General features: G+C 42.3%; 1 protein-coding gene across 2 annotated transcripts in view; it reads left to right on the top strand.

The window, feature by feature from the left end:
• The window catches only part of ADIPOR2 (adiponectin receptor 2), a 101,700-nt gene extending 85,502 nt beyond the window's left edge, over window positions 1-16,198 (top strand). For both annotated transcript variants that reach the window (XM_062194605.1, XM_062194604.1), the window contains exons 4-8: window positions 6,652-6,823; window positions 8,998-9,184; window positions 9,395-9,582; window positions 10,646-10,839; window positions 13,461-16,198. In XM_062194605.1, the coding sequence (XP_062050589.1) occupies window positions 6,652-6,823; window positions 8,998-9,184; window positions 9,395-9,582; window positions 10,646-10,839; window positions 13,461-13,589 (870 nt within the window). In that variant the 3' untranslated portion in view covers window positions 13,590-16,198. The remainder of the gene's footprint in view (window positions 1-6,651; window positions 6,824-8,997; window positions 9,185-9,394; window positions 9,583-10,645; window positions 10,840-13,460) is intronic.

Raw genomic sequence — 16,198 nt, 5'->3', positions numbered from 1 at the left:
ATCTCTTTGAATATGCTTTATACTGCTGTGATATTCTCAAATCCCTCTCAAGAGGGATTCAAATCCTAATATCTGAATATTTGCTCTTTTCATGCTATCCTCTATTGAATTGTTTTTCTGTGTTGAATTCTCTTGAGTTTCATCAAAGTAGCTATTTTGAAATCATCATTCAATCATTTGGAAATTTCAAATCCTAGGTAAGTTGTTTTCTGGCATTTATTTTGCCTTTTTTTTTTTTTGGTTCCATGAAAGTTCTTGATGCATGTTGGTGTCCAACATTGTGCTTGAAGGATTAGTTACAGTGATCTGGCTTCATTTGTTGTTGTCTTTCTAGTGATGCTAAGCAGTCTGTTTTCTCTGAGCCTATGGACACTTCTGCTATTTCAGCACTAGATAGAAAGCACCCTAAATCATGATTTGCCACAGGTCTGCTATTGGTATGTTTTTACTCCTTAAACTCAATTTTCCCTAATTCTTGTTGATGTATTGTTCAGAATGAACCGGGGAAGTGCCTAAAAAGGGGTTTTCAAGTCGTGCAACCTGTAGTAGGCTCGGACTCCTTTTTCTGAGTCCATGAATGCCATAATGCTAGATCATACCCAGAGCTCTCAGGCCACCAAGACCACTGAAACCTGGGGGTAGCACCAAAGCTCAATCTGTTGTGGTTTCTGCTGCTGCAGTGAGCTCACTGCCCAGTCCTGTACCTATCAGCTACTGGAATCTGCTCAGCCAGGGCCACAGAACTCTGCTGGGCCCTGAAGCAGGTTCAGAGGCTCTGTCTGCAGACACTGGCCTGGGGACAGGGACTGTTAGAATCTATTCAGTGCTGAGTTTTATCAGCCTAGCACTAAGTCCCAAATAGTCCTGTGATTCCATGCTGCCTGCCCAAAGACCTGAGAACTCAATTCAGATCTCCCATGTTAGTGGCCGTAACCCAGCCACTTGTGCTATCACTTGTTGTCTCCCAGAGTCTGTATCAGCAGGAAGCTGGAATCTGGAGAGGAGCTCGGACTTCAACCCAGGTACTCCATTATGGGACCTGAGTGTAGTAAACAGCATCTCAATTGCTAGGCCTGCTCAGAAACTGGACTTTTTATGCACATGGTCTTCCTGAAAACTAAATTTAGGTTTACATTTACAATGGTGCTAAAAATAACTGAGGCCAATTAAATTAGAATACTATACATTGGACCAGGGGATGCAAAGAGAACATTATAATTGAACACAGACATATCTTTCAAGACTAGCATTCATGGATCTACATAGAGTCCTGGAAATTTTCATCAGTGTTTGAAAATTTATGACAAAAAAGAACAAGCAGACTAAGTCCATTCTAGTGATCACTATTTCAGAAGGATTAGCACAAAGGGACGCAGTAGGTACATTTTGTACTTCAAAAAGCAAATTTGATGTGAAGAAATCACGCACGGTTGCACATGTGATATGTGAACCTTTAGGGAATTTTACTGTTTATAAATCAGTGGGGGTTCCATAGTGGACTTAACTTTTTGTCTCCCTTTGTGAACTGAGAGCAAAGAATAAAGCAAATGAAACTTTAAATTTAAACAGCTAATGGGAGGATACACAAGGTGAGCATTTGCTTGCTATAAATGATGATTTACTGAAAAAAAAAATATTTGGGACACAAAAATCATTAGCATTCCCTTTCCCCTAGTGTTTAATCTGTCTGTGAGAGCAGAATGTTGAGGCAGCCTGTTACAGTGTTCTCCTGTGTGGATCCGCCTTGCTGTGGCAGTGCAGCTGACCAATACTTGAAAACTAGCCACGTCTTGTGATCATTTCTTGGGTGCGAAGCAAGGAAACAGTTTAAAATAAAGTGTGCTGTAGCCTTGTTAGTGGTGTACCTTCCCTTTTGGAGAAGCTTTTCTTACAGGAGTGGGGGAAATACATAAAATAATTTATTTGTAACTACTGAATTAACTCTAGCTATGAGTTTCTGAGTTGGATCTTTGTTTTCTTTTTCCAGAATACAATTTTTTTTTTTTTTTGGGAGGTTTTACCAGGATAGCCAGGCCCATGTGAGACTAGGAAAAGTGTCATGGGTAGTTAAAAACATTTAGGTGGGTGGGTGTTGTGAGCATGTTCATTTTATGGTCTAAAACAAATCCAACAGACCATTGCTAAGATGTTTGAATTAGACCGTATCTTAATCAGGCTTATAAATGAACATAACTTTGGTTAAGCTGTGTTTCTATTCTTTGTTTTCCAGAAGTTGTAAAAAAAAAAAAAAAATAGCTATTTATGTTGGTGTTTGGCCGACTGTATATGAAGTGACTTCAATTTGATGTATGGGTGAATTATCTGTTGAATATGCCACTAATTGAAGGATAGTTAGGAAAGTGTAGCTCTTTGGCTCAGTATTTATACCATAAGAATGTCGTTTTAAAACAGTGGCGAAAATCACTCTGATGTTACGTATACATATAACTAGTATAGAAACTCAATGTATTCTTTGTGAAAAGGGAGCATTTGACTATTTTGTCTGCATGTGATAGCACAGTAGCACTTTTGATGTAGTCATAGCGGAGCAGTGTACACATGCTGAATGACCTTGAAGGTGTGAAGATTGATTTCTGTCTTCTCTGCTTCCTAGAAAATAAAATTCTTTTGAAGTAACGTAGAGTACTGACGTTTTCTAAGCTTAATGTCAATAATGATAACCTTTCCCAAGTTCAGAAATTTCAGTATTTTGTTCTCTCGGTCCATAAAGTCTTAGGGATAATTTTATATATCTACTTGTACCAAGTGATTGTACCATCAGTCCTCTACCCACATCTGTGAATTCAACTAACTGCTGATGGAGGATACTCAGAAAAACCCTGAACATACACATTTGTTCTTCTTGCATTATTCCCTGTAGTGGAACAACTATTTACATAGTATTTACATTGTATTAGGTATTATAGGTAATGTAGAGGTATTTAAAGTATACAGGAGAATGTGAGTAGATTATTTGTAAATACTGTGCTATTTTATATAAGGGACTTGAGCATGCACAGATTCTGGAGTCCAGAGACTAGCCCCCCATAGATACTGAGGGGTGGTTATACTATTAACAGTAGACTTTAGAAATCTAGATTGATGTTTTGGCATTGTTTATTTTATTGTTTGTTAGAAATAAGTAAGGATTGGCCAAGTTAACAGTAGTAACCCTTTGCCTCAAATTTTGGATTGGAAGATAGAGAGAGGGGAAGGAGAGAGATAGTTTTGATAGAGTGTTAAGAAGGCCACAACTGGGGCTGGTGCTTTGGCGTGGTGGGTTAACGCCCTGGCCTGAAGCGCCAGCATCCCATATGGGCGCCGGTCCAAGACCCGGCTGCTCCATTTCCTGTCCAGCTCTCTGCTATGGCCTAGAAAAGCAGTAGAAGATGGCCCAAGTCCTTGGACCCCTGCACCCATGTGGGAGACCCAGAGGAAGCTCCTGGCTCCTGGCTTTGGATCGGCACAGCTCCGTCCGTTGCAGCCATCTGGGGAGTGAACCACCAGATAGAAGACCTATCTCTCTCTCTCTCTCTCTCTCTCTCTCTCTCTCTGCCTCTGCCTCTGCCTCTCTCTCTGTGTAACTCTGACTTTCAAATAAATAAATAAATAAATAAATGTTTTTTTTTTTTTTTAAGGCCACATCTTTCTTAAATTGTTAGGCTTCACTTCCTTTGGAGGTAGAGGAGAGTCAGTTCTTTTACAGTGTCAGTAAGGGGACAGACATTGGGTACATTTATTAAGAAATTGCGGCGGGGGGTGGGGTGTTGTGGTGCAGAGGGTTAAGCTATTGCTTGTGATGCCAGCATCCCATATCACAACTCTGGTTTGAGTCCCAGCTGCTCTGCTTGCTATCCAGCTCCCTGCTGAGTGTCTGGGAAAGCAGCAGAATATGGCCCAAGTACCTGGGCTCCTGGCATCCACATGGGAAACCTAGATGTAGTTCCAAGCTCCTGGCTCCAGCCTGGCCCAGCCCTGGCCCTTTTGGCCATTTCGGGGAGTGACCCAGCAGATGGAAGATCTCACTTATTCACTCTTACTATGTCTTTCAAATAAACAAATCTTAAAAAAAAAAAAAAGGATACTGCTTGGGCCACCCACATCCAATATCAGAGTGGGTTCAAGTCCCTGCTCTGGTCCTGATTCTAACCTATTAATCCAAACCCTTGGAGGCAGTAATGGTAGCTCAATTAGTGGGTCCTTGCTACCTAAATGGAAAGGTCTAAATTGAGTTTTGAGCTCCTGGCTTCAGTCTGACACAGCTCCAACTGTTGGAGGCATTTGGGGTATGAACCATAAACGAGGGAGAGTTCCCTGTCTCTTTGCTTTTCTAAAAAGTTTTAAAAAGATAAACCTATAGATACGGAAGTAAGAGAGCAAAGAACAGGAAACAAGTGGTGTCGTGAAAGGAATGGGCACAGTGGCTGGCTCGTGTCTTTGTGCACATGGCAGCAAGTCTCTGCAGCTTAGCTTTGTTGTCACTAGACCCCCATGGGGCAGGAGTGAAGGTCTTTGTCTGAAGGAGATCCTTGCTAAATTGTAGTCTGATGCTTCCTTTACAATTTTACAACTAAGCCATATTTTTCTCTACTAGATTTTCCGACAGTATTCTCAAACCAAGCCAAGGAAGAGTTGCTATACAAAATGTGGTAATAGATTAGAAGAACTGCTAAGACCTCGTTAATTGGAAGGTAGATCATGTGCCTGGAATTTTTCCCTACATCTCATTCTGTCTAGCAGAAGCAAGTTAGTTCAGGATTTTGTGGTCCTTGTGATGTGAGCTCTCTGAGAGACGTTAGATTGACAAACTTTCTGAGGAGGGATCCCAAGTCCCCTGAGCCCCTTCCCTCTAGATGAAGTGAGGAGAAGAAAGAAATGGGAGCTCAGGGATTTACATGGCAGTTAAGGCAAGGCTTTTACCATCTCTCCAGTATGAGGAGGAGGGTGGCTTAGTCACTGTATTAGCTTTTTGTTACTACCTAACAAGTACCCATGAAGAGCTGCTTAGAAAGGAGCGAATTTATTTTGGCTCACAGTTTTGGAGGTTCACAGTCCAAGATTGGGTGGCACCATTGGACTGCTGTGTGATGAAGGCAATGGATGGCAGAATATGTGCAGAGAGAGGGGAGGGTTATATGGTAAGCCAGGAGCCAGGGAGAACAGCTAGGCCCATCTCAGCCCTTATAACCAACTCTCTTGTGAGAAGTACTTTCCGAGGGCACACCCCAGTGACCTAAAGACCTCCTACTGAACCTACAAGGAGCGCCACTCTGCCCTGAATCCATTAGCTATTAACTGTTAACATAAGATTTGCGGACCAACCCCCCAATTCATGGGTCTTGGGGAGACACCCAAACTATTAGCAAGTCGTAACAAACATTTTTGAGGGTACACCCCAGTGACCTAAAGACCTCCTACTGAGGTCTCCTAGATGCCATAAGGAGCGCCACTCTGCCCTGAATCCATTAGCCATTAACTGTTAACATAAGACTTGCGGACCAACCCCCAATACATGGGTTTTGGGGAGACACCCAAACTATTAGCAAGTCATAACAAACTAACTCATGGATGATTGCCTGTGGAGAGGATCAAGGTTACATACCACCCTTGGTGGGGATGCTAGGGTTGTATGTACTCATTTGTAAAGAGCTTCGTGTCATTTTATTTGATCCTCATATTTCCTTATGAAGTAATTGAACTACCATTATCTTCATTTCCTAAATGAAGAAATTGAAGTTTGGAGGTTTTGTAATTAATTAAAGTATATACAGCTAATGTCAGAGAGCCAGATTTTCTGACTCCTGTACTTTTTGTTTTCTACTTCATCAGATTTACTGTGGTTATACCAGAAGAAGTAAAAAGTGGGAGTGAAAGATGTTTTAGCAAAAGGCACAAGGTTGTGATTTCCTATAGTTGCTTTTTCTACTAACAGGAGTATTTTTAAAGATTTATTTATTTGAAAGGCAGAGTTACAGAGAGAGTTCTGCTGGTTCACTCCCTCAAATGGCTGCAATGGCTTAAACTAAGCCAATTCGAAGCCAGGAGCCAGGAGCTTCTTCTAGGTCTCCCAGATGGGTGCAGGAGCCCAAGCACTTGGGCTATCTCCCACTGCTTTCCTAGTCACATTGGCAGAGAGGTGGATTGGAAGTGGAGCAGCTGGTACTTGAACTGGCACCCAGATGGGATGCTGGTGCCATAGACGATGGCTTTATCCACTGTGCCACAGCGCCAGCTCCGTAACAAGAGTATTGTGTAGAAAAATGATATTTAGTACTATTGGGACTTTTCAGAGGTAAAGTCTGTTGTGTAGGATGAAAGGAGATTAATATGTGTGGAGATTTGGGCCCCTTGCCTTACCTGTAGCCAGCTTGAAAGAAAACTTGAAACCAGTCTTTTAGGGCGTCTTCTATAAACCTGTTTATTCTTTCCTTTTCCTAAGAAAAGCCCTCAATTTAAGAAATATCTTTTTATCAGTCTGTTTTTAAAGAATTATGTATACAAAACACTATTCCTTTTGAATATATTTACCTTCTGAAAAATTGATTTTTTTTCCCATTATAAAAACAGTGTAGTAAGAGATGGTTGTTTTCGAACAGTGTTGCTGAATTGGCAACTAAAACTACAAAAATGTTTGAAAATACTCTCCTTCAGGTATGGGAAGGTCGATGGCGAGTAATCCCTCATGATGTGCTACCAGACTGGCTCAAGGATAACGACTTTCTTTTACATGGACACCGGCCTCCTATGCCTTCTTTCCGGGCCTGTTTTAAGAGCATTTTCAGAATACACACAGAGACAGGCAACATCTGGACACATCTCTTAGGTATGTATTACCAGTGTATAATGAATTGATGATTCACTTTATTCCCTTTATTTTTGTGTATTTGAGAGTAAGGACAGAACTTTAAAAATGCATTGGAATCACCGTTTTATTTTCTGAATTTCTATGGTGAATTTTTGCACTGGTTTACTGTTTATTTAGTTTGCACTATGATTTTATTACAATTAACCATATTTTTCTCTAGTAGATTTTCAATGCCTTCAAACCAGGTCAAGGAAAAGTTGTTATACAAAATGTGCTATATTATTTTAATGAGCATTGAGAGAAAGATTATTATAATGGAAGTCAAAAATATTCATCGTTAAACATCTATTTGACTTGAACTAGGAAGTAAGCTGTTATTTTTTTTTCTATTGTGATTGTATATCAAGGAAAAAATACAGTGGAGGAAAGAATAGTTGTTTCAACAAATAGTCTTGCTGCAGCAACTGAATGGAAAGGATGTGGAGAAATGGAAACAGTTGTACATTGCAAGTAGAAATGTAAAGTGGCGCAGTTCCTTTGGAAAATAGTTTGGCAACTCCTCAAAAAGCAAAATAGCTACCAACAGTTCTTCTCCTAGATATATATAGGCTCAAGATAATTGAAAACATGTTTACACAAAAATGTGTACCTGAATGTTATAGCAAAATTATTTATAACAGCTAAAGTGGAAACAACCCAGATATCTACCAGCTGGGTGAATGGTAAACAAAATACAGTGGGATATTATTTGGCCATAAAAAGAGATAAACTGACACATGCTGCAGTGTGGGTAGATTTGAAAACATTTGCTAAGAGAAAGAAACCAGACACAAAGACCACATGATATGAGTCCATATACAGTATCCAGAATAGGAAAATCCATAGAGACAAGGTGGATTGGTGAGTAGATATCTAGGGCTTGGAGGTAGGAAATGTGAGATGACAAAGAAATACAATATTTCTTTTAGGGGAGATAAAAATGCTTTGGAATTAGATAGTAGTGATGGTTGTACAACCTTATGAATATACTAAATAGTTTCTGGTCTTACTCCATTTGACTTATATTTCTTACCACACATTAAATTTCCAGTATGCCTCCAAGTTCCTGCCTGCTAGTATAGTGGTACTATAATAGAGAATCAAATCAAGTTTGTTGCTGACTTTTTTTTTTTTTTTTTTAAGATTTATTTTATTTTTTTGAAAGGCAGAGTCACAGAGAGGTAGAGAGGTCTTCCATCCACTGGTTCACTCCCCAGATGGCCGCAATGGCCAGAGCTACGCAGATCTGAAGCTAGCAGCTTCTTCCAGATTTCCCATGTGGATGCAGGGGCCCAAGGACTTAGGCCATCCTTCACTGCTTTCCCAGGCCATAAGCAGGAGCTAAATTGGAAGTGGAGCAGCCAGGACCCGAACTGGCGCCCATATGGGATGTTGGCACTTCAGGTAGCAGCTTTCCCCACTACTCCACAGCACTAGGCCCCTGTTGCTGACTTTTAATTCAAGGATACTTTTTAAATAAAATGGTAAAGTCACTTGGCAACTGTTTAACTTCTAAATTTCTGTGCCTTCCTTCTGCGAGGTGACCCTTCTCTAACATTAAAAACATTAAACATTAAGGTATCTGACTCTGGACAAGAAGAGTTTAAGAACAGGTTGTAAACTGCCTAAGTGACATTTTACTGTCTTTAAACCTGTCATTTCCTGGGCCAGCTGATGAGGACTGGAGAAGCAGTATAATGCTCCTTGATAGTTGTTGGTGAAAATAAGAAGGCTCTGTTTCTTGGCCAGGGTTAGAAGTGTTAAGGTTCACTGAAGAAGCAAAGCTAAATTGTCCTTTGAAAGCTGGGCTACAGTGTATGTGTCCAAAACTTTATACATGAAATTTCATACAAGATCGAGAGGTAGAAGTAGACTCAGTCTTCTAGGAAGTAGCAGCACTATCTGGTTTAGTTTCGGATTTTGCCCTTACATGTCTGAGTTCTTATATTCTATATATTTGTTTATGAAGTCAAAGTGTGTGTATTTGGATATATGTTTGAAGTAAACTTAACATTTTGGATAAGAGTTAATTGAAAAATTGTCTCAGGGAACTCTAGATTTGGGTATTTTGGAGGATTGAAAACAGAATTAGTATGAAACAAGATCTCTTCCAAAGGATGACGTTTTATCCATCTCCTGTGCTCTCTTCCTAGGTTGTGTATTCTTTCTGTGCCTGGGGATCTTTTATATGTTTCGCCCAAACATCTCCTTTGTGGCCCCTCTGCAAGAAAAGGTGGTCTTTGGGTTATTTTTCTTAGGAGCCATTCTCTGCCTTTCGTTTTCATGGCTCTTCCACACAGTCTACTGCCACTCAGAAGGGGTGTCCCGGCTGTTCTCTAAGTAAGTATCTGTAAAGTGCAAATTTTGGTGCGTGTTAGAGGCAGTGTATTAGGGGAAATATCTAGCAGAGCTGGCAGAGTTCAGATGCCATCTGATGAGAACTTTTTTTGTTGTTTTAAAATTAAAGTCAGCATGTCATAGGGGTTTAATTGGAACTTGTAATGGGCAGTAATTTTTTAATATTAAATGGATTTTCCTTTTAAATCCTAGACTGGATTACTCTGGTATTGCTCTTCTGATTATGGGAAGTTTTGTTCCTTGGCTTTATTATTCTTTCTACTGTAATCCGCAACCTTGCTTCATCTACTTGATTGTCATCTGTGTGCTGGGCATTGCAGCCATTATAGTCTCCCAGTGGGACATGTTTGCCACCCCACAGTATCGGGGAGTAAGAGCAGGTAAGACATGTTGAGGTTTTACTCAGAACAAAACAATGTCTGGTGAGAAAGCTTCCCAAATGATAGCTTGTTTTGCAAGGGCCACTCTTTGCTTTGTCTGTCAAAATGTAGGAACAGTTACGGGCTGCAGTAAGGATTCCTGTGTTGCTTTGGCTGACATAGTTTTCAAAGTGATTTTAAATCTGTGGACTTCAGACTTTATTTTTTTATAGTGACATTTTCTGTTGTAACCCCAAACATGTATACATATATAAATTCACGTTTATATAAAACTTTACAAAATACTATTTAACCCTTCATTTGTGACACAATTTGGTATTTTTTATTCTAACTCATTTTTTAAAGTGCTGTTTGAGACCCAGTTGATCTTAGGACCTAAGTCATATCTGGCAGTTTAGAAATCCTGCTGTAGATCATTTTAGAGGCAGCAGACTATGCTGAGAAGTTCTGAGACGTCTGTACTTAATTGCTGTGGGGGGCCTGGAAACTCAGAAGCACATGCCTTCCTTTCTCTGTTGGTCTGGTTACTTAGGTGACAAGTTAAGTCATTTGTTCAAAGCATCTTAAAGGCCCAATTACAGGTCACAGTGAGAGTACTGTTTATAAAGTATCTTACCTTTATGGTATCATCTACCTCCCCAGGTTATCTGATCATTCACTGTCTCCCTTAATTTAGGAAAATCAGTTGCTTCAAAGAGAAAATAGAGTGTATGAATTGCTGTGTGTTATCTGTGTTATTATAAAGGAGCAGCATTTGGGAATGTTAAAACAAGCTCCCAGAGCTCTTTCTCCAAATACTTGACAGCCTAATTCTAAACCCTTGAAGCCTGCTGAAGGCTTCTTAGCAGAGGCTCATTGCATTTGTAAATCGATCTTTAGAACACCTGCATTGTTTGTGTGGCCATCTCTTGGAGTTGAAAGAACTCTCTTTTTTCTTTAAAACAAGAAGGTAATATTGCATCTCACTTTGAAATACCTAGTTTGCAGAGTTAATGGCAGTGTGCTGTCATATTGACTTCCTTCCTTCTCTGTTCTCACTTTATTCCTTTCTTGTGGCTCCTAGGAGTGTTTTTGGGCCTAGGCCTGAGTGGGATCATTCCTACCCTGCACTATGTCATCTCGGAGGGATTCCTGAAGGCCGCCACCATAGGGCAGATAGGCTGGCTAATGCTGATGGCCAGCCTCTACATCACAGGGGCCGCCCTGTATGCTGCCCGGATCCCTGAGCGCTTCTTTCCTGGCAAATGTGACATTTGGGTGAGTATAGTAGGAGGTGATTAAGTGTATGTTCACACCTGCTAGTGGTTTATTGGCAAACTGGAAAATGATTTAATTGAAAAAGTCTTAAGCTCGGTTTAAGAGACTTGGGTGTCTCTTATTAGCTGTTATTTCTCTGGACATAAGGACAGTAGGAACAAACACTTGGAGCACTTACCTGGTGTCCAGCACTGTGCTGAGTGCTCTACATGAATCACCTCATTTCCTGCCTTAGTCCTGTAGTACATATGATGCATGTTTTCATTTTAGAACTATGAAACTCAGGATTCAGGGGAGATAGGTACCTTGTCCAAGGCACGTGACTTCTGAGTGGTAGAGTGTGAACTTGCTTCAGGCTAGTTTTTTTTGTTTTTAAAGATTCATTTATTTCTTTTAAAGACCATGAGAAAGAGAGATAGAAATAGAGATAGATATCTTCAATCTACTGGTTCTCTCCTCAAAGGAGCTAGGAACTCCACCTCGGTCTGCCATATGGGTGGCCAGGGCCCACTGGGCCATCTTCCTTTGCCTTCTCAGGCACATTATTAGTAGGGAGCTAGATTGGAAGAGGAGCAGCTGGGTTGCTGACTTCACAAACATCAGTTAAACTCACTGTGCCACAGTGTTGTTCCTTGTTTTGTTTCTAGGACAGGTTTTTTTTTTTTTTTTTTTAAGATTTATTTATTTTATTTGAAAAAGTTATACAAAGAAAGAAGGAGAGGCAGAGAGAGGGAGGACTTCCATCCACTGGTTCACTCCCCAGTTGCTGCAATGGCCAGAGCAGCGCCAATCTGAAGCCAGGAGCCAGGAGCTTCCTCTGAGTCTTCCCATGCGGGTGCAGGGGGTCCAAGGACTTGGGCCATCTTCCACTGCTTTCCCAGGCCATAGCAGAGAGCTGGATTGGAAGTGGAGCAGCCAGTACTCAAACTGGCGCCCATATGGGAGGCCAGCACTGCAGACAGTGGCTTTACCTGCTATGCCACAGTGCTGGCCCCCAAGACAGTTTTTTAAATATGCTGTTAAAGATTCCGTCTTTTTAAATGTTTTCTTTATTTCCTCTACTTGAATAGCAGAGTGACAGAGTGAAAGAGAGGGAGAATCTTCCATCTGCTAGTTCACTCCCCAAGTAGCTGTAACAATGAGGCTGCTAGGTTGAAACCAGGAGCCAGGAACTCCATATAGGTCTCCAGTGTGGGTGGCAGGAACCCAAGCTCTTGGGCCATTGTTTGCTGCTTGCCAGGGTGCGCTAACAGGAAACTAGATCAGAAATAGGGTAGCTGGTACTTCCCCTTGCGCTCTTGATAGGCGATGTGGACGTTACAAGTGGTGTGGCTCAACCTGCTGCACCACAGAGCCCACACTCAGGCTAGTCTTACTGTTGGAGTCTCTGCTCCTGTTGACTCTGATGGGAGGTCATTTGGACATTGTTTTTCTGTTTCCTCATTTACGATATGAGGGTGGTGGACCAGAGGTCTGGTTTCTCCCAATGTCCTTTTGCTACCAGAATTCAGTGATTCGTGATGAGAGTTGAATGTGTTCATGGATGTTTGGGAGAAGAGGAAGAGTTTGTAGCTAAAGGTAAGAGAGGAAGAAGAAGGGGAGAAAGAAAATACTCCTGTAAGGGACCAATGATAGATGGAAAATTTTCTGACTGAAAGAGGCCTGACACGTTTTCAGTAGTACAGAGTCGGGTTATTGTTTCATGTGAAATCTGACCTTTGGGATTCTGTTTCTTAGCACGTTGCTGGTTATTGACGGTGAAGCTGATCATGTGATCTCTTTGAAGTCATGTTTAACTGTCTCTAAAATGAATATACTCCTGAACTTTAGCAATCTTTTGGACTTCAAATTGACTAATTTATGTTTTAGAGATTGACTTATCTTAATTTTGACATTGGTATAGAGGGATTTTTCCTCCCTTCCCTTTTTCTAGAAGATTAATCCCCTGTGGTTTCCTAGGAAACATCTCTTTGGGTTGTGAGTTTTGGTTGCTTCTGGCTTATACTTCCAAATGAGTCAGTGTCTTTCCCGTGATAAATGCTGCTGTGCCAGTGAACTTTTCCATTTTGAAACTGTAGAAGAGAGTAGTGTGATTTTTGCAGTGATGTTTGGGTGTACTGAGTAATTGATACCTTTCTGGAAATATGCAGTGGCATTCAGCAGAACGGGCAAACTCATCAATACTGTTGCCCTTGTAGACCAGCTCTGACTTGAAGGAAGTACAAGGCCTTGATCACCAGTGTTTTGTGAGGCCCCCCCTCCCCATGAAACAGTAGCCCACTGCTAGGAGTCAGAAGACCTGTAGGATTCCTGGGGGGCCTCTTGTCAAGAGTGTGTGTCTCACCACTGAGTTCACCAGATGCTCTAGTGTTAAGTATGCACATATTCATATCTAAGGCTTAATGGCAGCACCTTGATTTCTTTGGGGACAGCTGGCTTTCAACTCAGCAGAATGTGATAGGCCTAATGGATGTTGCAGGATCTGTGGACATCTTGAATTTGAGCTCTGTAACATCCATTCCATGCCCTCTGCTCAGTATAAACCAGGATTAAATGATCATAAAAATCTTAGCAGACTTAATAATGTATGGGTTTCTCTACTCTCCCCCCCCGCCCTCCAGTTTCACTCTCATCAGCTGTTCCACATCTTTGTGGTCGCTGGAGCTTTCGTTCACTTCCATGGTGTCTCAAACCTCCAGGAGTTCCGCTTCATGATCGGCGGGGGCTGCAGTGAAGAGGATGCACTGTGATACCTACCAGTAGCCAGGGACTGTGACCTGAACCACAGGGCCTGCAGCACCTGCAGGCCTCTCTGCTGGCTAGTGATGCCAGTACCAGAGAGCCCCAAAACTGTGACAGCATCATGGGCTTTGTGACGGCCCAGGGCTCCACATGGTACACGACTGAGAAGAGAAAAACAAAAATAAATCATACCTCAAAGGATGGAGTGCATCAATTTGGAGGAGAAAATGGCCCAAACCCTGACTTAACTCCTGGGATCTGCTGATTGAGGGCTCTGCAAGACCTTTGGCAAACTGGCTTCTGACCCGTATCCTATTTATTTGTAGAAGATGGGGAAACAGTTTAGCTGCTGTTTCTTTCTTCTCCCTTTCTCTCTCCTTAAAACAATAATACGAACCAATTTAGGTGAACGTTTATATCCAATTAAGGGTGGGAGTGTGATTTTAGATGCTCTTTTGGGCAAACAAAGAAATTAATGTAAATAAGATTTCTAACTTACTGTTTAAATAAGAATTTATATAAATGTTTAAAACATAGGGGCAGGGGAGGGAGGGAGAATTTTTGTATAGAATGAAACATGCAAGTACCACACACTGTTTCAATTTCGCACAAAGTGACTGTAGGACGGACGATCAAGTGAGAGCCCCAGAATGTACAATGTCTTGGTGCAATGAGGTGCCTTCTAAAGGCTGACATACCTTGGGCCCTGGTGGGTCAGAGAGACCATTCTCAAGTCTGAGGGCCCGTGGGAGCCGAGGTGGTGGGAGGTGGTGTGCATTTTCTTAGTGGAAGCAGCATGTGCACTCGAGTTAAGGTGGCGTTTGAGAGACTGGCTTGTAGGCTGAGAGTGACCATTCTGAGGAGCAGAGCTCCCCACTGCTGTCGTTCAGTGTTGGTGAAGGGGTGGGTGGTGGAGACGTGGAGGAGCTCTGGATACATCAGCACAAGGGCTGATGTGATGACTTCTGGCATCCTGTTCAGTTGGGTGGTAATTCTTACCTGATTAGAGAGATGTGACTGTTTTCCATATCCTTGTTATGGAGCTTTGGAACTTCCTGTAAGTTTGTATTAAAAATCACTGCCCTACCTTAATCCCTGGCATCATACTTCGTGGCACAGAGCCAGCCACAATGAGAGTCTTACTTGTTGAGGGTCACCTTGCACTCATTTCGTAGGCTGGCAGCACACTTTGGATCAGGAAGGAAGCATTGGACCTTGGCACGCTGTTTTGATAAAGCCTCTCAGGTGGCAGACACCTCAGCTCCCCTGTCACAAGAAAGCGGGTGGAACTCTGGTGAGGCAAAATGTACCCACCACGGCACTATCCCCACTCCCCGAACCCCACTCTGCAGGCCTTGTTTAGTACGCACTGTAAAAGGGAATGGCATGGTATTGCCAGGAAGTCCAGGAGGATGCTTGAGTCCATGTTTTTGAGTTGTTACTAGAAATGAAAAATGATTGCTCTTGTCCCAGGTCTACAGTGTTATGTTGTCAAAGGGTAGGGGTAGGGGAGAAAGATCTCTGATCTTGGCTTGTAAGTGAACTCCTAAAACAGCGTTGTCTTAGGTTACTGTCACCACAAACTTCAGGGGATTATGTTGCATCCTGGGGATTGTGGGTATTAGAACCGAACATTGAGACCCTAGCCTGGGGACTGACATCCTCAAATGGATGTTTTGGAGCATGGGAAGGCCCTCCCATTTATTCAGAATTTCTTGGTTCTATTTCTCCTTTCCCCTCCGTCTCCAGCACAAGCTGAAATCCAGGAAGAAAGAATCCAGTCTTGAACTTGGGAAGGACTTGAGAGTGTTTTGGTTCTCCATAAGGTCACTGCCTTGGTGGTGCTAGGTGGGCCAAGCCAAAGACTCAGTGTGTGGGTTGGTGCCATGCCTGACGGGAGTCAAGAGCAGTATTAAATCCCTTTGAGAAAACATAGTACAACAGGACTGTGGCCATCTGGAAGGAAGCTCACTTGGTTTCCTGGGAGCAATAGCACATATCAAAAGCCAGACTTGTTTTTCAGTCATGCAGTTTGGGATGCAGGGATGAGCCCTGTAACAACACCAGGTAGCTGTCTTGGGCCCAGTCTCCCCACACCCCACAATGGGAGGAAGCTGTTCAACATAGCACAAACCCTAAGGAAAATGAAGTTAACACCTCCAGTATGTAACCCAGTAAAAACCTCCCTCTTTCGGGTGTATCTGTGTGTGGGCCTGCCTGGGCCCATGTATGTGTGTGTGTCAACGTGAAGCTCACCCCAACAGCCTCGATGTGCACTGACCATACAGTGCCCGCTGAGAACTCTCACCAGGTTGGCGCCTGAATGCCTTACTCTCAGCGGTCAGAGGCCTGCTTGCTCCGTGCAGAGCTTTACTTTTCTTTTTTGGCCCTAGGCTGCTTAGGACCTCTACAGCTTTGTTCTTTCACCATTAAACAGTGGCCTTTTTCAGTATATCCACCTTCTCCTTTATAAATTGCTGAAGCCACAAAGCACATTTTGGGGGGATCTTAGAAGGCTGGGGTCCCAGAAAGGCACCTGTGTGATGATTCCATTCACCAAGGGGTTTCCCTACTTGCTGTATTCTCAATCTCTTCTAATAAAAAGAATCAAATGGAA

The sequence above is a fragment of the Lepus europaeus genome, chromosome 6, assembly GCF_033115175.1.
Source record: "Lepus europaeus isolate LE1 chromosome 6, mLepTim1.pri, whole genome shotgun sequence".
Taxonomy (NCBI): Eukaryota; Metazoa; Chordata; class Mammalia; order Lagomorpha; family Leporidae; genus Lepus; species Lepus europaeus.
This window is presented reverse-complemented; position numbering and strand designations above follow the sequence as displayed.